Source organism: Pseudopodoces humilis, chromosome 3, assembly GCF_049639895.1.
Source record: "Pseudopodoces humilis isolate 2021_Gansu_Grassland_sample_001 chromosome 3, ASM4963989v1, whole genome shotgun sequence".
NCBI classification, from domain to species: Eukaryota; Metazoa; Chordata; class Aves; order Passeriformes; family Paridae; genus Pseudopodoces; species Pseudopodoces humilis.
The window spans coordinates 47,566,173-47,590,366 of NC_142202.1; the positions used below are offsets into that span (position 1 = coordinate 47,566,173).

The 24,194-nt window shown below is 38.5% G+C and overlaps 1 protein-coding gene across 2 annotated transcripts in view; it reads right to left on the minus strand.

The window, feature by feature from the left end:
* The window catches only part of UST (uronyl 2-sulfotransferase), a 153,205-nt gene that overhangs the window by 40,376 nt on the left and 88,635 nt on the right, over positions 1-24,194 (minus strand). For both annotated transcript variants that reach the window (XM_005518502.3, XM_088053561.1), the window contains one exon: positions 17,315-17,468. In XM_005518502.3, the coding sequence (XP_005518559.2) occupies positions 17,315-17,468 (154 nt within the window). The remainder of the gene's footprint in view (positions 1-17,314; positions 17,469-24,194) is intronic.

Sequence of the window (24,194 nt, forward strand, 5' to 3'; positions counted from 1 at the left end):
CAGGGACACCTTCCACTAGGTCATGTGCAACAAAACCCTACCCAGCCTGGTCTCCCCAACACTTCCAGAGATGGGGCATCCACAACGTCTGTGGCAACCTGTTCGAACAACCATCAGAGTAAAGAATTTCTTCCTAATCTCCAAATCTGCCATCTTTCAGTTTAAAGCCATTGCCCCTTGTCCTGTCACTACATTCTACTTTTACAAACTCCCTCTCCAGCTTTCTTGTAGGCCCCCTTCAGGTAGTGGAAGGCTGCTCTAAGGTCTCCCCTTCTCTTCCTCAGACTGAACAAGCCCAAGAGGTGCTCCAGCTCTTGGATCACTTTCATGGACATCCTCTGGACTTGCTTAAACAGATCCATGTCCTTCTTAGGTTGAAGGCCTCAGAGCTGGATTCAGCACTCCTGGTGGAGTCATAAAAGAAAAATCACAGAAGATGGAGTCTAACTTGTCTTGACCTGCTGACCATGCTGCTTTTGTTGCAGTGAAGGATATAATTGGCTTTCTAGGCTGTAGGTGCGCATTTCTGGCTCATGTCTAGCCTGTTATATACCAGCAAACCCAAATCCTGCTCCCCAGGGCTGTTTTCAATCTGTTCAAACCCCAGCCTGTCCTGATACAGAAGGGTTGTCTTGACTCAGGTGCAGGATCTTGTACTTGGCCTTGCTGAACTTCATGAAATTCACAAGGGCCCACTTCTTGAGCTTTTCTGGGCACCTCTGGATAGCAACCCTTCCCTCCAGTGTGTCAACCACACCACACAGTTTGGTGTCATCTGCAAACTTGCTGAGGGTACGCCCAATCCCACTGTCAGTGTCACCGACAAAGATGTCAAACAGTGCCAGTCCCAATACTGACCCCAAGGAATGCCACTTGCCACTGGTCTCAACTTGGACATTGAGCCACTGACTGCAACTCTTTGAGTGTGACCATCCAGCCAATTCCAGCTCCATCAAATACACATCTCATCAGTTTAGACACAAGAATGCTGTGCAGGACAGTGTCAAATACTTTGCACAAGTCAACAGATACATCCAGCAATTTATGCTCACAAAAGATAGTTCTAGAGCACAGACAAAGTTAATTTCTGACAGGCAGGAGCCTCATCTTGGAGCTGACTGCAAGGCTGAAGTCAGTGGGATGTAAATGGACAGAGATACCACTGGCGGGTGATGGTGCTCCTGGTAGGGTGGTCTCACCACACCTGGCAGTGCAGCCTTGGCTGCTCTGGTCCCAGCAAGAAAGGCTGCTACAGAAGATTCAGGTTTTTGAGAAATATTTTAGCCCTTTGCTAAAGGGGAAGCAAGTCTATCTATACTAGGTTATCATTTGTCCAATCTGTTAAAAAAAAGTTCACACCCACTCTAATGCATAGCAATGCTTTACTGTCAGGAAACCTTTACTAGTATCTGACAAAAGCCACCCTAATGTAATTCAGAAAACTGCTTTGTCTTCACCTTGATGAACTCAAGGAATAGCTGCAGGACATCTGCTTCACAGCAGATTTTTATTCACCTGAAGATTTATATTTCCCTACAGCAATTCATTTTTAAGACCATCTTCCAGACTCTTCAATTTTTCAGAAGTCCTAAAACAGGACAATTTTTAAGTTTCATGAAGGGAATTAAGGTATCATTTCACACCTCTGGCTCCTGGAACCTAACATCTTTTGTTTACCATGAAATGCTGTATCCCAGAAACTACTTTTCTGCTAAAACATTAAAAAAAAATAAAATAAAAAATTGGAGGAGATACAGAGGAAATCATCATGTAACACTGTGGATAATCACCTCTCTAATACACCACTTTTTTAATGTTAAAAGCATCAGTGCTCAGCCAAGTATATTGTAATACTAAGACTCTGTGACCTGTATTGACAGCAATTCCTGCTCACAACAGAATAGTAATATGCATGACCAGATTACTCAGAATGAAAAATCATGTAATGAGAAAATCCACAAGATGTCACAGAATCATAGAATGATTTGGAATGGAAGTTAAAGAGCATCTAGTTCCAACCACCCTGCCAAGGGCAAGGACATCTTCCACTACATCAGGTTGTTCACATACAGAAAAGAGCTCTCTAGAAAGAGCATAAGTCAGGAAAAACAGTCTTCAATTGAAATGACAGTCAAGACACTATAAAAAAAAATGGATAAAATCAACAGAAGATTGCCAGAACCTAGCAACAACATTGTAATGAAGAACACAATCAGCAAGGGGAAGAACCAGCAACAAGAAAAGCCTCTCTATCTTTAATCCAGTCACTAAAGATGTGATAAACATCCTTTGTTCCCAGTACAAAAAAAAAAGTGGGGGGAAAAAGAGAAGAGAGGATGATTAAGGATAGATAGCTAAAGACTGGAATAAAATAGCTGGGAAATGAGACACTGAGTAAGGTTGCACAGCATCTGTGCTGGGACAATTCTTGAGAACAAAGAAGGGTTAACAGCAAAGTAGCAAATTTCTCAGGGAATATTAATGGGAGCAGGTAAGAAATCTGACCTCAAGGAGATACAGAATGACTCTGTAATGCTGAAAGACATTCAGCATTCAAAAACATAGATCCTTACAACAGGATACTCTGGATGATAAGGATGTAACCAGATTTAAAAAGAAAAACCCAAAACACCAAAAGAGTAACAACAACAATAAAACAGAAATTACATATTTATAGAAGAGAGGTATATCGAGGGCTATTAAACACGGATATGGTGGCAATGTCTGCTGGTAAACTATGTCAGAACCTGGGAGGACACTCAAGAGGAAGCACTTTTTAGCCTGCCCCCAGCTTGAACTGGCTTCCCCAGCTGGGCTGGATGGTGCTCATGTCTCAAGAAGGGCCTAATGCAGAAAATTCACACCTCCACATATGACACAATATAATTTGCACAGCCATCAGGGAATTTAAATGTTTCAAAATATCACATTTCCTACAATACAGAAAAGCCTATTTTAATAATGATACATTTCTGTAGTTCACATTTTTCTCCCATTTTCTTTCCCAGGTCAAACGTTTCCATTCCTTTAAATCCTGACTGGATACACAGAAATCATATTCAGCAGACTTTAGCCAAAACCTCAAAAATGCTTATATTAACAGAAACGCATTTAAGTTCTATGAAAGCCTCGACATCTCAAAGCTAATATTACACATTGTTTTTAGCAGAGGTCCACATAAAACTATACAAACGTTTAAAAGAGGCTTATTAGAACAAATGTCAGAGTTCCATGTACCAAATATATCATCAGATAAAAGAAAAGCCAAAAGGAAATTAACTTCACTATCAATGAGCATTAGATAATTAGATATTATTACTTTCATATATCCTCCCAACAGGACAGAGAGATCCCAAACAAACAAAAGAGATCATTCAAGCTGCTTTTTTTTTTTTAAATAGGACTTCATGTGACAAAAATTGGGGAGGAAAATGCTTACTTTCTGCAATATAAATCTTCAAAATAAAAGAGTGAAGAGATGGAAAAGGAAAGATATGCCCCACAAAATGAAAAGAATTATTGCAGGCATCAGGAAAGAAATAATTTTTTAAAATTATTAAGCTTCTCCTAATCCACAGATATAGCAGCTATAGCTTAGACTACCTGCTGTCACAAATTCCAGTGATACAATTCCCTTTTGCTGAAGTTAAAAAGAGAGAAGCCGTATTCAACATCTCCTGATGTCTCTGTCACATCAAGCACAGTCTAGCAAAAAAGGAAAAGAAACATACTGCTGACCTCTGAATTAAAAAAGAGAAAATATATGATTCATCATACAGCACACATGATAAAATTTGTGTTTGACCATTTTTTAAAGTTAGATGGTAAATCTCAAAAACCACAGCACTGACTTTAAAGAAAAAAGTTCCTCATAGCATCAAGGTCTAAATGCCTTTGTTTCCTTGACCTACCACTTTTGTGGTGGCACTTTAACACAAACCTGTTGAATGGTGAGAAAACAGCTACAAGTTTGAGCTGTGGGCCAATTTTACCTTCTTATCAGTCTTCTGCCTAGTGTTGACCGATTTGGAATCCCTCCCTTCATCTCTCAGGGCTGAAATGAAAAAGGAGCTGCAGAACAGAGAAGAAAATCATACTGCTTCTGCATGTGGCTTCCCTGCTGCTACAATTGGAGATGGCTTCTGCTCTGCTGCCCATATCTAATTTCCCTAGTTAAAATCTTCCCCTTGCTGAACAGTTCTAATGCTTTTCTGGAAAATTACTAATACTTTGCATTATTCATAGCATTGCCATTCTGAATAGCGGGCACAAAATGGAACATATTGATTCCACTTTTCAGTTTGACAAGACTATCACTGTACTGACAACACCAAGTATTATAAACCTCCTAAAATTACAAGGTTCAGAAGCATAAATAATGTTCCTATTTGTATTTTTTTTTTAGTTTTTTAATCTTCAGTCATCTGCTGAAGTTCTTTTCTACAACTATGAAAAACAAAACCATACTTCCCTTTCTACAGAGAAACCCAGAATCTCTCAATGCCTTCAGCTCAGGTGCTGTGGCTTTAAAAAGCTCAGCAAGCAACAAGATCAAGTATAAAACCATGAAGGTTAAAAAATCTGTTAGGAAGGGGAAAAAAAAGTGTAAAATATGCTTTCCCCCCACCCCTTTCTTTTTATCCAAGACAATCTCTTTGGATTACATTTTGAAGAAATTTTTAATTTTTTTTTTTTCATTAGCCCCTGATGAACACTTCAGTTTTCTTTTTTCCTTTCAAAGAGAACAAAAAATTAATTTTGAAGAAAATAATAATCTCATTTAACAATCCATCTTCACCATGGAAAATTTCCTATTTGCCACCAGTTAGTGGATTTTTTCCCAAGAAAAAGGAAATTACTCTTGACAAGCTCAGTTATGAATAGTGGCTGGCTTTGCTTGGATTAGAGTTCATAGGAAAAAGTTGTGTTCAAGGTAACCTGACTAGACTGTGTTTCAATAACTCACTGAGCAGTAGCCAGCTTTGCTGAAACAATGGCAGTCCATTTTCCAGAGTCTAGAACAACAATCAGCTTAACACCCTCTGTTGGGGTTTTTGGACAGCTTGATTTTGATTTTATATAAAGCAACTAAATTTACAAGGGATAGAGGAGCTTTGAAAATTCTAACAGACAAGCAAAAAAGCAATGCTTGGAATAATAACCAGAAAAAATGAACACTGCTTTTACTTCAAAGGAGAATTTCACTACCTTGTTACACAGGGAATTTTCTCAGCTGACACAGCAGGCCTACTGCTTATTCTGAAAGATGGAATTACCATTTCATTCAACACTGCCATCCCTGATGCACCCACCATCCCATGATTGTGATAACTCACAAGCATGTAGTATCATCTGCAAACTGGGGAGGGACATATTTTTGAAAAAGGTAATTCAACTTCAAACACCCATCTTCAGACAAAAACCAAAACCACATTTGAAACAACTGATACCTTGGGGCTTTTTTTTTTTTTCACATTTCTTTCTTTAAATAATGTGGAATTATAAGGAAGTCAATAAAAAATTATTTCTTGGCAGCACTACCCTTCTTTACTTGACTGATTATGAACGAAAAAATGGCCAAATGCCCTGAACCCCAATTCAGTGACAAAAAATACAGTTTTACAGTTTATCACACTCTGTTCCCTCACATTTTCTCCTGGTAATAGTCTCTCACCAAGTTATGAAAAGCTTATTTTATTTTTCCTTTTGAAACTGACTAAAATCCACCACAAAAAGGCTGAAGGAAACAGCTTTCTGAAGGACTCCCTCTGACCATCAGTACCCCTCAAATGTCTAGGGTTATTTCTATTGGGTTTCCAGTTCATTAAGCTGCCAAGATGCCTTAGAGCATGTGGTTTGAATCCATCCTTGTTTCAGGGAACAGAAGCCATTAGTCCTTCCACTGTACTAAGCAGCAAAACTTGCCCACTCTTTTGTTTGCAGCTGCTTATCTGTCTGGCAAAGAAGCCAGTCTGTCACCTCATTGTCTGAAGTACCTCATCCTTTCATATCTTTTCAATTAAAAGAGAAGGGAGGACATCTAAAATGAGGCTGGAGCCTCCAAACTTAGAGTAGTAAACCTCTTACTCCAATAGAAGCTACCAGTATGCCAAGAACCTCCCAACATAATCCACTCTTGCAAAGGAAGAAAGGAAACGAAAAAAGGAAGGAAAGAGAAGGAGAAGGGGAAGAGGGGGGGAAGAGGGGGGGAAGAGGGGGGGAAGAGGGGGGGAAGAGGGGGGGAAGAGGGGGGGAAGAGGGGGGGAAGAGGGGGGGAAGAGGGGGGGAAGAGGGGGGGAAGAGGGGGGGAAGAGGGGGGGAAGGGGGGGGGAAAGAGGGGGGGAAAGAGGGGGGTAAAGAGGGGGGGAAGAGGGGGGGAAGAGGGGGGGAAGAGGGGGGGAAAGAGGGGGGAAGAGGGGAGGGAAAAGGGGGGGAAGGGGGGGAAAGAGGGGGGGAAGAGGGGGGGAAGAGGGGGGGAAGAGGGGGGGAAGAGGGGGGGAAGAAGAAAAGAAGAAGAAAATAAGAAAATAAGAAAAGAAGAAGAAAAGAAGAAGAAAAGAAGAAGAAAAGAAGAAAAGAAGAAGAAAAGAAGAAGAAAAGAAGAAGAAAAGAAGAAGAAAAGAAGAAGAAAAGAAGAAGAAAAGAAGAAAAGAAGAAAAGAAGAAGAAAAGAAGAAGAAAAGAAGAAGAAAAGAAGAAGAAAAGAAGAAGAAAAGAAGAAGAAAAGAAGAAGAAAAGAAGAAGAAAAGAAGAAGAAAAGAAGAAGAAAAGAAGAAAAGAAGAAGGAAAGAAAAGCAACTGTAGTAATATCTTTTATGCCAAGAAGGAAAATCTGATTTTGGAATACCTGACACCTGAAGAGCACTCCTGAGGGAAAACACAGCATCCACTTGCCAGGCAGGGCCAAGCAAAAAGAAATTATATTACAATCCATCTGCCAAGACAAACCTATGGCATTTGGTTGTTTTTGGAGAAACACACACACCCATCTCTCCATCCTAGGAGCATACTGAAGCAAACAAAGGAAGAACAGCCAGCATCTGATTTTTAGGCAGACTATTCCCAGATGAGATGTATTCATTCTGTAATGAGACAGAAACAAAACCTAGATTTGCACCTCTGTGCTTCATCTTCACTGCTGTACTAAGGGTTCTCTCCCTGCTGGGTGGGCTGGCTGGGAAGAACCTGCCACCTCCCCAGTGGGACAAGCAGCCCAGTTGTGTCCCACAGGAAATTCAGGCTCACCACGTGTGCCCTGGCTCCAGAGACATGAGCCTTAGTGCAAACCAGAAAGGAGCAAGCACACAGCAGGCCCTGGGGGCCCTGTGAGCTTGGACCAGGATAAGGCACAGGATTTTACTCTGCAGAGTACAACAAACCTTAAAAACTTCAGAAAAACTAGAATAAACTAAGTCAGAGTGTGTCTGATGCCCCTTTTTTCCACAAAATACCATCTCCGCTTCCATATGGTTTCAACATAAACTACTTCAGTCTTAAAAATACAGATTTCACAAGTGTGACCCAGCCATCCTGCAGTCAACAGAAGAGTCCACACCACCACCAAAAAATTACACGATAGGAAAATATTTTGTTGTCAACAAACACCTAAGGCTCAGGACAGCTCTGGATGCTTGTATAAAGACATGTCTATCCCTCACCACGTCAGCCACGCACCATGGGCGGGCAGTTCTCCTAATTCTACTGTCCTGCACTCTCCTTGCCATCCACCACCTCAAAGTTTCAGCTTTGCTTTAACTAGGAAGTTCTAGAGATCAGGATCTCTGCTTATTTCACTTTGTTGGCAGCTCTGACAGCCAGAAAACTTAGGTATAAATCACAGAAAGGAAAGAGGAAGGAGAATGACAGACAAGGAATAAAACGGGCTAATAAATTCAGTTTTCTTTTCATGGGTTGTCAGTTCCTGCAGGTTTTGACACCTACAGAGTGGAGTGAATATCTGACTGCTTGAAATTACATTATCATGCCACAGCCTGAACACATTCAATATGCTGGCAGCAAGAGGAGGGCTGTCTCTCTCTGCCCTTCCCCTGTCAAGAGGAGTAAAAGGTTCTGCAGTTTCCTTCCCCATCCTACTGGCAACAAAAGGGTTTTCATTTAAGGTGGTTAAAGCATAACGCAACAAGGAAAAGAAAATAGGCCTACTCCTAGCAAGGAGTGTACTTAGGAGGTTTTACAGTACCGTTTTCTAGGGACAGCCACCATGATCTCATTAGACAAATCTTCAAAAAAATTGTTAATGAAACATAATTTCAAAAAGTCTGACTCCAAAGCACACACATATGCACACACACACACACATATATATATATAATTATATCATATTTTTAAGACACACTATTTGCACTATTTGCTGGTCAATGCCCCATCTCTGTTATTTATGCCATGTACAAACTGTAACTTTAAAAAGAATTGTTTTAAAATTTGCACTAACAGAAATTGAAAGCATTCTATTTTTCTGGATGATAAAACACTCCAGTTTTAAAAACCATTGTATTCCAACTTAAGACAAACAAAATATCAATCAATAATTAGTTTTACTTGATGACTATTAAACACTGCTTTTGGGTTCATAATGCCCAAAATGCTAGACTATGTGCTGAAGATAACATTCATATCACACACAGATCCTCTTGTCTTCATTCAGCTGAAATAGTTATTTGTCAGCTAATTATCATTGTTAAGTCATTCCTCACTGGAAATCATGTGTGTGTTATCTGCTTAGATATGTCTTTCTGTTACTTTCACATTAACAAAGTACACAAGTACTGAAAATGCAAATACTCAACTCGAGGCTTATACAAATTATTGAACACCTGAAATTCACTCATACGGAAATATAAAAAGAAAGAGATTTCACATTTCTAAAAAGCACACACTGAAACAAATGTTTTATCCCACTATTTTAAAGATTTTTACATCTTCTCTTCTGGTATCTTTAGTAGTACATTGCACAATGTAAAACTGGATGCAGTTTATACTTTAAATGCATTTGTATCTTAGCTTTTAACGATAGATTTGAGAATAGTCATGACAGTGTTAACAGTTAATTGCTTCAGCATCAGTCTGGAACTTACAAAAATTAATTTGATTGGCAGAAATGTAAGGCAACAAAGTCTTAGCCACTATGGCATATACCCAAGAACACTCAACTATTTTAAAGTCAAGAAACAACACATTCAACTGGAGATGTCTATAACTTATATAAAGTTATTTATATAACTACCTTATATAAATCACCAAGTAGTAATTCACTTGTTAGCATGCAATTATAAAGTTTGTTTTTGAGTCACCCAGAGCAGAAACCAATTTCAGAAAATCACTACTGGCTATGAGGAACTTTTACCATACACGAAGGACCTTTTTCTAAGTACCCCTGAGGCTTTAGATTTGTACTGATCAGATATTTTCTGATGAAGAGGTGTTGTTTTGGTAATTAACAGCCCTTGACGGCCACATAGCTGCACTTTTAAAAAGAGAAGGGAGGAGGGAGGAGGGAGGAGGGAGGAGACTCGAGGAGACTCGAGGAGACGAGAATATTTCAGTTGTAAGGGACCTACAAGGATCATCTAGTCCAACCGCCTGACCTCTTCAGGGCTGACTGCAACTTAAAATATGTTAAGGTACAAATCACTCTTAAATGTGACGTGCCTTGGGCATTGACCACCTCTCTAAGAAGTCTGTTCCAGTGCTTGGCCACTCTCTTTGTAAAGAAATGTTTCCTAAAGTATTTCCTTTTTGAATACATATAAACTCATTCACAACAATGACCAGCAAGGACTCCAACAGCCTAATTACATGTTGTCCAAACCATCTATTTTTTACTGGATCTGGCAACTACCCATTCAAATTGTAAACTTCTATTAGTCTTACACTGAAACAGCTCAAAAGCAATCACCCTTGAGGCCACTTTTTTATGCATCCTGAAAATGTCTTCTCATGTCCTTTCTCTTGTTTACTTCTTCCTTATTTGAAGAGCACTAATCTTTGTCATTCCTCATATGGAAATTATTCATCATGGCTCCTACCCATTTGTGAGTGTTTTCCTGTTCTTTCAGTCCCATTTTTGGAATGAGGGGTCCTGGTTTAGGGCAAATTTGGGAGGAAATACCCTAGGACAAGAGGTCAAATGTCGCATGAAAGTACTCAAGTGCAGACACACTGGAGGTTTATATACAATGAAGTTCTCTGTACTGCTCTTTATTGCTTTTGGTTTGCCTTTTTTTTACTGCTACTGAGAACCAAGCAGATGCTATGGTAGAACCACCCAACACACACAGAAGATCTCACTCCTAACCCTGCAAAAGGCTTGTCAGACTCCCTCAGTTTCTAAGTAAAATAAAGATTATCCCCTGCAAACTGCTCTCCTGCCTTCACTGAAGGCGTGGCTGACTTTTGTCCCTGGGCTGCACAAGAATGCTCTTTTCTGTTCTTGTTCAATGATCCAAAAATACATCTCCTGAAAATATTACACAGACATACCCTCTTCTCTTATACAGTTTACATGGCCTTAAAAAGCTGGCATCAATATATTAGAATCTTTGTTCTTTGGTTGGGATTTTCCACTCTACAAACAGGATCTTCCTATAGAGAAGATAGAGAAAACTATTTCCCCCAAGCTACCACAACACATAAAACCCAAAAAACAAAAAAAGAAAGAACATCAAGAGCTGTCCTGTATTCGTGCTCAGAAAGGCACAAATAAAAAAACTTGGCAAAATCACCATAAAAATGAAGATACATAATTTTAAACTTAATACAGCAAGGTTCTTTAATAAAAGATATTAAGTTCTTCCGTATACAAATGTCTTAAAAAGCACTACTGAAACACAGTATATGGTAAGACCCAGTAATAATGTTACATTTAAAAAAGATTGTAGGTACTTAGTCCTTGGACCTCTACTGCTACTTGGTTTCTGGCTTCTCTGCAGTTCCTTAAAATCTGCAACAGCCAGAAATTTTCAGACCACTACAACACAGCAAGAAAAAACCCCTCACCTTTTTACATTCTGAAGCAATATATTGTTATTATCCTGTATCCTGTCTCCACAAAAAGGAGAATGGCAATACAGAATGATATAATCAAAATAAAAGCATGGTATTAATCTCACATTTTTTATGGATAGAAGTATGTACTGTGAATTACATGGAAGTTTTAGTGTTGCAATCTTAACCAATGCTATGTCGTGTATCTACTATGTGCAATTGACTCAGACCATTGAATGAAAACAGATTAGGAAGGCACATTTTCTTGCTTTTGTATAAATGCATAATGCTGCAATGTTTGGAATGCAAACTCCACAGGGGAACATTTAAAAAATATTGGTTTGTAAATTGAAGTCACTGAAAAGTAAATGTCAGCCATGAAAATATTTCCTTTAATATTATGTTTTGTAAGTTGTTTAATCAGTCCCTCCTCCAGCTGAGGTCTGAATTACCATTAACTTTGTGGTTCAATAAATTATTAATACAAAATGTGAGAATCTAAGGGGGGAAATGGTGCTTTAGAGCACACACAATAGATGAAGAGCTGCAGAAATGGGCCAGAAATTTTGCTGTGAAGAGGTAATGCAGCAAAAGGGAACAGCTGGAGACTATTAAAAGCACTCATTAGAGGGAAGAAGCAGCAAACTGTTCTAATTGGGTCAGCTGACAGGTGGCTGCGCTTCAGCAGTGCTCTCCTGGCAGCCCCGTCCCAGCCGCAGGGATTGGTGCTACTGTGAGATCCCCAAACCAGACCTGCAGCTGCAAAGCTGCGCTGCAGCACATCCAGTGACCAACTCAAACCACCTCAGCAGCACCAGTGTATAACACAGACAGTAAAATAACTACTGTGTGTATGGGGCTACGTCAGGGAAAACACTGAGAGTGCACACAATGTTTAGGCTCTTAACTACAGCTCAGAACCCACTAAGTGAAAAATGTTCTTTTTATTTTATATATTTAACTCCCCAATATCTGGTATGCACTACACAGACAAAGGCAAATAATTTTAACCTCTGCATGCCTCAGATTTCCAGTCTAAACAATGTTAACCAAGGTATCAGAGCCTTCCCAAAATTTCCCAGGTTCAATCAACAGACACTTGTAGCCCCTCTTGTGGGGTGCTCAACATAAGTCAGAAGTCAGGGTCATGAACCCTCTGCTCCCTCTGCACCAAATCCGTGGGCAGGCAACTCTCTCCCGGCCTTTTTTTAAATAGAGAAACACACTCATGAGAGTGACAGTCAGAAGATGAAGGCATGGGCTCCATACCATGGTCTCTCCAGGAGGCCATGTCTCTGGCAACAGAAAAGCTTGAAGAAACTTACCTGAAGTGATGAAGGAGAAAGCTCAGTGACGACAACGACTGATGACAATTCATAACATAATTACCCATGGTATTATGCAGATAAACACAGGAGATAAGACAGCCAGCTGCTGTCTGAAAACCAGTGTAATTGGTAAAAGAGTATTTTTCATTGTAGACAGAAATTTGAAAACATAAATAATAAAACTAGTTAAATATATTTAGTGAATATTCCTATATTAATTAAAACCATGGAAATCATAAAAGGAAATTCTCAAGATTCAGGACTAAAAAAAAAATGTTCTATGGAGTTTACCTTTTTCTATTACTTGGTTTGAAATTTATGAAATAACCTAAACAACATTAGTTTTCTTATTAAGTCATAAAAGCTAACATTGCAAAAGGAATAGTTTTTCCCTATTATAAGAAATTTGATGTGAAAGTTCCTTGACACCACTTGAATTTTACTTCCCTCCTTTGCAGTAATCCTAATACACTTTTAACAATTATTTTAACATTTCATTTAAAAGACAAAAGGACAGATGCTCCTTTATGGGATCACTTGCATGAGTAATCTTTAACATAAATGAGGCTGAATATTGTTAGAATATTTTTAATTTTTGCTGAGAAAAGCATATTTATTTTCAGAGATGAAGTTGAAAAACTTTGCAGAGCCACCCAGAGATGCCAAGTAAGCGTAACTGCTAATTGTAATGAAAATTTGAAAGATCCTATAGGAAGGTGACAAGTTCTTATCTTACTGAATGATTTTTTAAATACAAAAATTCTCACTTCTGATACATTAGCTCAGAAATCTTTTACTGGAGTGAACTAGGAGCTGTGGTATTCATGAGCCTAACAGAGATCAGAATCCCATGTAACCAGATTTCCTGCAATTTGGGCAACAACACACAGCCCATGCTGCTTCACATATTCATTCAGCCTTAGTAGTCTTAGATTGAAGTTTTACCAAGTACCAAGAAAAGATGAAAACTCTATACATGCCCTTTTTTATATTTGCTGTCTCAAATTGAAGTGGTAATAGATACTAGATAATTACAAACAAACATTCTGGAAGGAATGATTTTAATATAAAGCTTTAAAATATTTATAGTAGTCCGTCTTCATCAGAGGTGATTCCTACCTTCTGTGCTTCCAAGCCCTGAACTAAATTGCATCTCATGCATATTTTCTTTGCTTGGTACCTGCAGCATTCACAGCTTCACTGATTGGGGTTTGCTTGCTTTATTGAAGCATATTTACTCTAAGAACGCTAGTTCAACCTGAAACACATTTACTACTTTAATTTTAATTTAATTTAGTCACTACATGACTTTAAATTAACTTTTGTGAATTTATCTCATCTTAAAGGACCATAATGTAGGGTTGACAGTCACATCAGTGTGCTTGAGACTTGACTCAAGGTGCTCACCATTAATTACCTCTCTGCCATACTCCACACTACCACGCTGCCACTATTTATTTTGGGGGAGCTTGGAAGTGATTTCTTCAAGTGACAAACAATAACTCACTGCAGCAGTGAAAGTGCCAGGTCAGGACAAGGATCTTGTGGACCTGGGTAAAAAGTCCCACATTGCAGCAGCTGCCTCTGCTGTATCTGATTCATGAATAAAAGGCTTGTTTTCTATCTTGACTTTCAATTAAATTTTGGTAAACACAGACATTTACCAAAATGTTTACAACAATTTATCTGACTCCCAAATGAATGGTTGTGTTTCCTGGAACAAAGTCAAAACCTGCAGCTCTATTCAGAGAAAATTTCAAATGATCAGTGAATGGTGGGAATTTCTGTCTCTGTTTCTGACCTTTGCAATGTCAGAAGTTCAGATTTTCAATGTTAAAAACCCAGCATGCAAGGTACTACAAGACTTCAAGATAGTTTGGGGTTTTTTTCAGCTCCCTTTTTTTCTTAAGGATCAGAATTGAGGGGAGGGAATGCTTCCATCAAGGGCACCACGATCTGGAGCTCATCACAACAAACACATCACACAAAATCTGATCTTAAAATGCTTTTCCTCACTTAAGAGCAGCTGAGCTCCCACACCTTCACACTGCAGTTTTAAGGAATATGGATGCTACCCTCCGCTTTTCAAGGGACATGGATAGTGTTGGCAGCTGTTGATGAAGATGCCAGGATGGCCTGGAAAGGTTCCCAGTTTCCCACATCACCTTCCAAGAGATAGGGAGCCAAGAACATCATGGTTGATAAAAGTACAATTAGCCTCTAAGACCCAGTTTATACATACATGTCTTTTGCCTGCAAACCCAAGTCTTCTGGTAAAACAGAAAAGTGATATTTACAGTTTTTCCAGTCCATTTTGTAAGTCTGTAACTGCTATCAACACAAGGCTTCTCAAGTACTCCAGCAATGAGCTCAGGGTCAACCAGCAGTTACGTGTTTTCCTAGCTGTGGATCTGAAGAAGAAAAGTGAAAGCTCATATCCTCCCCCTACTTTCATGTATCTGCTCATAGTCAGGGCACACCTCATCCCAAACAGCTTAGGTTTAATATTGTGATCAATGTTGAAACTATTTAATATGCTAAATCTAAGTTTCCTTAAATAGTCCCCCATAAAAAAGAGTAATGTTTCATGGTAAGTTTTGCATTTAAAAGAATATTAGGGAATAATTGCAAAAGCTATGGACCTGCAATGAGGCCACCCATCAGTCCTGTGCTAAAATGGCATACTGGCTCATGCTCAGAGGTAAAACCAGCTTCTTACCTTCTTCACAGCTAGATCTGACAATTGATTTTGCAGATTTCTGAAGCTATGATTCCAAAATCTCCAATACATGAATTTTAAGAAATATACCAGCTAATTTTCTTGCACCACTGAGGAGAAGATTAAAATGCAGGCATGCAATATATGATGTGGTTGGATAGCTCAAGCATTAAAAATGCTCAACATTCAGAATGAGTGGCTTTTGTAAAAATTAATTTCAACCACAAGTGGACTATACGTTACTGTCACTCTCCTTGAGCAGTGGAAGTGACTGCCAAAGTCTGCCAAGGAGGGCTGAAAAACAGGTTCCAAATATGTTTCCAGGATTCTAACACTGACTTACCAACAGAGAAAATCAAAATGAAAATGTAAAAATAGTTTTTATGAAGGATGCTAATGGTGCCTCAGATCAACAAACTGCCGTTTGAACAAAATGACTGCTGGCCTCAGTCAGACACTTTTTATTTCTTTATCATTATAGCTTTTGTAATGATTTGTGTATGCATAGATATCTGCATATACACATCAACAATTAACTTCTTAAAGAACATGCCAATGCCCATGAAAATGCAAGGTAATTTCTATTAGTTTTTAAACCATGACAACATGAATTTGATCTATTTGTTTCAGTTCTGCTTGAAGTAAAAATTCACTGGCTATATATATACATATATCAATCATGTCTTAAGCTGCTTGGTCACTACTGAAATAATACAGTTTATTACGTTTAATACAGTTTGTTACATTTCACAGATGTAAGAGACACCAATCACTGCACTTCAAACAAGAAGGCACTCAAAGTAAAGTACAGATTCTGCTACTCATTTTGAACATTTCCAAAAAAGAAAATGTAGTAGTGTTATAAAGTTTTGGTAAAAACCCCCACCCCTCATTAATCTCCTCAACCCTCTTGTCTCATTCAGAGATGATGAAGCAGAAGTCCATGGGCACACAACATGCAAAACCTTCTAGCTCTGCACACCAGGAGATAGACTCAGTCAGCCAACATAGGGACTTCTTTGGGATCTCTAGGCAAATGGCAAATAAGAAACCCTTCACAGTTTATATCTGTATAGGAGATGTCATTAAATTTAAGGCAATTAGAGAGTTACACTGATTATTAACCCCTTCAACTACTCATAATCTACAAGCTTTTCTGTTCACAGGGTCCTGCATGGCAAACAGCAGATGACAAAAGAAATCAAACCAGATCTGTAACACGGAAAAAAACCCCAGCTCTCCTTGGATTCATCTAACTTCAGCTAGGGCTGAAAGCTGTTGTGTGGCAGTTGTTTAGAGCTGTGTTCTCTATGGCTCATCACACATCTTGTAATCCTGCCTCCTTCAAAACCTCACAAAAGCATCCCCTCTTTTTCCTCCAAAAGCCACAGACATACCTTGTTTTGACATTATGTCTGGCCTGCAACATCTCATAGAAGACCATCAAGCTTTCCTGCCACTGCTGTTTCACTGCAGTTTTCACTCTGCAGGTTCAAGTACATCTGAAGGCTGAGTCAAATCAAACTGGATCTCCATCAGAGAGAGAGCAAGAAGTAACTCCACCATTTTGCCTTTTTTGAGAGGTGTCTGTTTACATGCAAAGAGATCAATATAAACCAAACTAGCCATCTCTCTAGCTTCTGTGTTTCTTATTTAGCATTCATTCAACACCTACTGCCATGGGAACTTGGTATACAACAAAAGCTGGCAGGTGTTACAACTGTACAAATTAAAAACTTATTATGAATAATTTATTCATCATTATTGCCATCATGAACTCAAAAAAAGACACAAGGCAACAAGACCAAAGCAAGAACTGAGATTAGAGCCCTGGTGTAAAGAACATTAAAAAGAACTTATCAGCAAGAATATTAGAGACTTGAGCTCCCTGCATTGCTCTGTTTCTCAATTTTCCTCTGAGACTGCAGAGTTACAGATACAGTCTGAACCTAAAAATCTGTCTGAACATTCACAGTGATAAATATAAGCAGAATTATTATATTACTATGCAGTGCAAATGCAACTCAGTGAAAGGACCATAATTCAATAGTGGAAATCTGGAACTTGCTGTCAGCTTATTCAAGCTCAAACTGAATTCTACACGGTCAAGCTGAGCAAACTAAGGACCAGGCAAGAAAACACAGAGGAAAAAACACAAGACAGAAGATGCCTCAGTCTCCCACTTTTCACGCATCCAGCTTCAATAACAGCAATACATAACAGTGATGGGAAGTTAGTGATCAAAACCTTTTATTTAAACATACCAGGTATCTTTCCTCCTGCCTCATGTTGGGGGTACGGATCATGTGATTTTGTTCTCCTCTCCAGTCTCCGAAACGTCGAAAAAAATAATTGGATAGGAATCTGTTGACAGGATCTCTAATAATATTGATGTACACGGGCTGATCTCCTCCAAACCTGGTGGGAAGAAAAATGGGTGAATCTCATCACAAGGTTCCATACAGACACGTATTTATTATTTCTCATCTGAACACTTTCAAACTACTTCCTACAGAAATTCAGAACTTTTACAAGGTGAGGAGTGAAACTGAGAATCTTACAACCAATTTCTAGACCTTTGTAAATGCATGTAAAATCTCTTTAGGATGAACAGTAAATATGGAATCACATTAAGCTATATGCATACTAAAAATATTTTAGTTGAAAACCATTTCTTACACTGTATCAATGGTTTTGCTTTTTGAGTTCTCTCTCTGCTGTTTTCAGATGAAGATTCTTCTGCAGATGAGTCAGAGAATGAGCATTTCTTCCTCTCAACACACTTCCTATCTGGGCAGTCATGTCAGAACAGGCACCACCCAGCAGTAACTGCTGTAAGGCAGCCTTGGATCACCTTTGCCTGTACAGTAAGTGTAGTAATGTGCAAAGGATTTTCAGCTTACTTTGAAAGCTTTTTTCCAAAAGCTTCCTCTGGATGAACTGACAGATATGCATGGTATTTCCAATTTTTTATTTTTTGGAACATGTGCAGAATCTCATCCCCTCACCCTCACCACTGGCTGGATTTGAGGCTATTTCATGGTTATGCAATATTTTATCCCTGTACTGCACTTCATGAACTTTTTTTTTTTAAAGTCAGTATGAAAGTTCTTGCTTCAAAAAAGAAATTAAGTATCAATCTCAAGTACATGCAAGTCCAAGGAAAAGGAAAGGGTAACACCAGCTGTGACCAGGCTTGCACATAAGCAAAATGTAGCATAGATATGTGCAGCTTAGAGATGAGAAGATGAGCAACTTCACCACCTTGAATTTACCCTCTTGTATGTCTCCTCCAGGTGCTAAGGGATAAACATCTTCACTTCAATAGCTGAGATACCAAAAGAGGAAAGGAGGAAAAAGAAGCTTATGAGGGATTGTGATTACACTGTATTTTCAGAATGTTAAAATAATGACTGCATATTTTAGATCAGCACACAGCATCAGGAGAGCAGGCCTAACTGGAAGAAAAAAGGGGAAGCTGCTTACACTCTTCCATGGTCAAAATTAAGAAGTGAACATTCAGGGAACATACTTATAGACTACAAATTCTGTGAGACAAAGAATAAAACAAAACCTTCCTGGATTGAGAAGTTCATAGGATAAATCCAATTTAGAATTTTCATCATCTAAGAAAAGGGATTATGCTTCTCCCTTCCGTTTCCCCAATTTAGGTGAACAATTCTCACTTAAGCACTAGCCTATGTTTTATTTTTGGGAGCTTGAGGACATAGCATTTAAATGCTATTCTGATGATTTTCTGAGTCACCATTTATATAATTTCTTCTAAAATGTAAAATACTAGATTAAAAAGAGAGAAAAACTGAAGACACCCTTTAAATTAAAAAAAACCCTCTCAGTTTCTCCTCATCTTTTGAGGTGATGAATAATTGAATTTGTATAATAATGTATCAGGGCTTCTCATAAATATTAAAGACATAGCAAAATTGTTTAAAATTATGAATTCTAGTAAAAGTCAAGAGAAAAATCTCACAGAGTTTAAACCTGATTTTTATTCTGCATGAGTCCACAGACTCCTAAAATACAGTCTGCAAAGGCTTGTCTCATGAGTAACTATGCCTATCAGTAATCTCATTGACCTCAGTGTTTCAGGATCACTGCCATAATTTGAAAGTGCACAGACAGCATAAATTTTTAAAACAATCCAATTAAAAAGGCATATGCTCCTTGCTTCCTGATTAGTGCACGACCCAGTTTGGACATGGATGTGCAAGTGAAATATCCCAAATTTAGTATCCTGATCCTGAATTCTTCTCTAAGCTTATCTTTGCTGCTTTTAATCTCTATACAGAAATAAAACCTACACTAAAAAAAACCCAAAAACATTTCTGCAAATACCACAGGACAATATGGGCATAAAGCTTTGACAATACTCACTCAAATAGAAAGCTTTCAGTGGATGCCTTGGCCTGATAGTTTTGAAAACCAAACTTTTCAAGTGAAATTGCTGGAAGTAATAGATTGCATCTAAATTATTGAACGCATTATCTTTCTGCTGCTTGATGCAGATAGCAATAATCAAAAGACAGAGGTGAGTGGAGGAGGACAAAGAAAAGGGGAAACAATAGAGACAGTAAGAAGTGATGACACCAGCAAGTTGTCTTAAGATAAAGACAAAAAGACCACAAGATTCATAGAAGCAAGAGAGAAGGAATGTCCTGCCCCAGGTTTTGTAGAGGATGTTAAATCCATATAAATGTTCATCAGAAGAGTGAAAAACGAAAATCAGACAGCTAATAGCTATCCTGATGGAAATTTTCAATACATATTGTCTTTTCTGAAGTAAAAGGAGGGGTGAGATTACATAACCAACAATATTCCCAGAACCAGTCCTTTTGCTGGTTGTGTTTCTGAACATGAGAACAGTAAATTCAGGACCAAAAGCCCTGAGAAAAGAGGGCTCATTCATCCCAAGAAGACAGCTGAGACAGAAGGTCACTCTTTCACAAATGCTACAGAGGAACTTCCATTTCTGAAATGGAGACTGTGCATGCTTCCCACCTCCCCAGACACAGGACAGCTCAAATTTCTGATTTTTTGCACAATGTAACCAGCTGCTATACACCCAGCTGTGGGTTGCTCCACCAGGCAACAAGCAAGGAATTATTAGAAAAATCAAGTCTGTTCTGGTCCTTATTCAAATGTGCATTTTTTTTTTAAACAATTTACAATACTTCAAATTCCAACCATTTGTTTCTATGGACTGTACTCAGAGTCTTTTATGGAAGCTAAGCAGCACTCACATACATAAAAAATCCTAATGGTTAAAAAAAATCAATTACCTTTAGCTATTTAGAGAAGAAAAGGGCAAATCAATGCTCCATTTGTTCAAGTATGTTCAGCGTATTTTTAGATATCTATCAATCACAACATATTAAATGCTTTCCAGAGTGAAACTTTTCAGATTAACAACACCCACATGAAAGTGCTCTTGCAAAAAAATAGATATGTGCTCTCATTATACATCACATCACCTTATTTGCTCTCAAACACCTATTGTGAAGGATTCTAAATGGGACATGATGATATTTTCTAGGCCTAAGTAGCAGACTTACCTTCTCTGAGTGGGATCATGACTGGATCCCACATGATGAAGTTGCAATCAGTGCAATTGTGAAGAGTGGGTCAGGATACCACCACTCCACCAGAACATTGTAAAATGGATACACCAACCCCCACAACACTCTTCCCATACTTAATGTCTCCTGGTTTATTTTATATATACTAGTAAATCCCATTCATTTTAACTGATCTGTTGTTAAAGGTGTATTTTTGGTGTCCTTATCAAAAAAACTATTTGAAAGCTTCAATCAATTATGTTTAGGTTCATTAATAATATATTCCCTATGTCTTATATATAATATATATACAATATACAGTATATAATATATTCCCTATGCAAGGTAGGTGAGCTTGCCCCTTCACATTTCTGATGAATTCCAATTTTATTATTTACACGACCAAAGTCTTAATTTAAAACCATTTACAAACCCCTTGCAAATTAGGGGAAAAAAATCAACAAAAGTGATTTGCTTCACTTTAAAATGGAGACTCTCTTAGTTCCTATTATTTTCCATTTCACTTCAGGAGGCTGCTGCCTTTGTATTCAATACAAAGCTCTTCACACAAGCAGAAGATGCCCTCTTCATCCTTGCAGGCAAAGCACAACTCCTCAGAGAAAAGATGACTCCCAATCTATTCTCCATAACAACTTTGCCTCTTACTCTTTTAACATACACAGTTTTCCCTTAAACAAAAAGGGCAGCTACTAGAAATTCAATAAAATGGAAACAAACAAGAACCAGCAGCCACATAATATTATTAGGAGAAGGCATATTGTGTCCTTCTTATAAAGGAAGCACAGTTTCCTCTTACAGTGCCATATAACTGAGAATCACAATCTGAGAGTAAAATTGCCCAGCCACCTTTACTCATCAATCATGTTAGAGCTCCCTTACCTGCCCAGCAGCACAGCTTAACGGTGAGGTCATGTAAAAGCACTAACACAGAACCTTCACCTTTTTAGGACTTAAATAAGATGCAGTTACTTCAACATTTACCTTCTGAAAAAGGTATTTTGGAATACAAGTTTTTGTACCATCTTGTATCAGCATGAACTTGTGGCAAAGCAATCCCCTGCATACAAGGCAGCAGGCACTTCTGATCCTCCTCAAGGATGAGCAGCAAAGAGGAATGGGCTGAGGTACTGCCTGCCTGGGAGTACATGGTACTGCCAGCCCCCACAATCAAGAATTTGTTTATCTTCCTGCTCTTATCTGTACTGCCTCTATTGCAGACTTCACCCTCATGCTGTGGTCATGTTTTCAACCTTTTCTTTAGAGTTGGGGGAGTTAATACAGGGCATATATCTACTGATGCACCTATGCCAGCCATAAAGTTATTTCAGTCATAATAATACTGGCATAGCTGAACTGGTACAAGGACTATGTAGAGCAGACTTCAGTGAAAAACTCTGGCTTCATGAGGCTTTTCTCCTTTCTTGCAGAGTACTAATTAGGCTGCCTCTCCCCAGCTGAACTCAAAGTTATGCCAGTCTGCTTTTTTGTTATTGCTCTCTAGTTTATCCCAGACAAAAAACAAGCAATGCAGAGAGGTGATGTAATTATCACCCCTGGAAGCATTGAAAAAACATGTAGATGCAGCCCTTAGAGACATGGTTTAGCTGTGGACTTTGGCAGTGTAGGTTAACAGTTGGACTTGAGGACCTTAACAATCTTTTCCAACCTTGAACTGCCTGCCCTTCAATGGGAAGTGTGTGCAGGGATATAAAATGCCCAGTGGTCCAAGGTTAGCAGTAAAATAGTGCACGCCCCTCATCAATCACCCTTTCTGGACCTGAGATTTCCATAGTAGAAATTTCAGTTTCTGAAGTGATGTGTCTGGGTCATGTCACTGTAAAATTACAACAGAGCCCTCTAGGAATTGTTTAGTAACCTGCCTCAGACCAGTGAATGGCTAAAATATAACACTGTAAAGCCTTGTATTTCTCTATTTCACTATCCTGTAAATCCACCAGAATATTTTAGACTCTATTTTGTCAGTCATTCATGCATACTAAACAGTGAGGGTCCTTTCTTTACCCTGTACTTTTCATTCTTCTGAGGATATCAAAGTAGTTTAATATTATATAAATTCACAATGAACAGCACCAACATGGAAAAGTATCCTGCATGGGTCCCAAGTAAAGGAAATACTAATTATGTTTTCATTTATGTAATGCAAAGTTACAGCTAGAAACAAGAAAGAGAGTAAACACTAACTCTCCATAAAAGACTAACAGCAGCTAAACTCTGCATTAATTAAAATCACCTATTTCCAGACACCCTGTGTTTAAGACTTTCTTCCAAAGGTCTGCCTCAGGATCTCTCTGGACCTCTGATTAATGTTTCATTGTAATTCAGAGATGCAAATGTTTTGCATTATATAGAAGAATAGAAAAACTAATTACAAAGTATTACAATAAATTTCCTGCAAATAGTAGAGTAGCTGATACAGCTCTTTGGAAAGTATTAAATCAACAAATATAAGTGGAAAAGATTTATTTTCAAAACTGAATGAGATCACAGATTTGTCTGAGGAAGTTACATTCTCATAAAATCTTGGGGCTCAACTTCTCAGGAATGTTATTACGCAAAGGATGCTGCTATATACTCAGCACTGCATATGCAACTTCCCATATGAATACATTTATCAAGGGGGATTATGGGTGACTCCAACTGTCCTGTGGAAATGGCTGTTGCAGAGAGCAACTCAATGTTTTAAGTGTCCAAATAGAAACTGAAATACAGTAAACTGTATAACAAAAAAATAAATCATTGTAACTCTGCAGTATATATTAAGTATGCAATCTATAGAGTATAGAAATCAACTTAAGTGAAACTTGTAACATGGCTGTCCTGTCACAGATGTGAAAATCTACCATCACAGAGGGACTGTGGACATCACTCTGCTTGATGCTTTGAACCTGCACAGTTTAAAAGTGATAATCTGTGATTCAGAAGCTATGTGCAAAGTGATAATATTTTCAGAAAACAAAGCTGCAAAAAGAGAATAATGAAGGAAGTGGTTTGCTGGCAAAGAGCCACTTGAGCCACCAGGCAAGAAAGACACAAGAAAACACAATTTTGCACTGTAGTATGGCACTGTAGTATGGCTAATGAAACCCAAAGCATCTAGAACTGAAGCAGAGCATATTCATAGGCAAGCAGTAGTTCTGGCAAGGACATGCATACTTCCACATATTATCAGCAGTGTGGGAGACCTTACAGGCCAGAATAATCTTAGTCTCCCTTTTTCTGAGAAGCAGGAGGAGAGAGGAGCAAAGACCTGACAGCACTCATGTGACCATTCACAGAATCAGTTTTCAGAAAAACAAAGTTATGTGCAGCATCACAAAAACGATGAAAAAAATTACAAGCCTCCAGCTTGAAAAGAGAATGAGAAGGAAAAAAAACCAGAGAAGGCTGAGAGTTGACTGCATGTTAGTTGTGTAAGAAATTACACATTAAATTACACTGGTGAAAAATTTGATGAGTCTTTACATAGTGGACAAATGCACTCTGAGATCCAAGGAAAAGGAGTCAATTGGACTTCTCAGAAAAATTA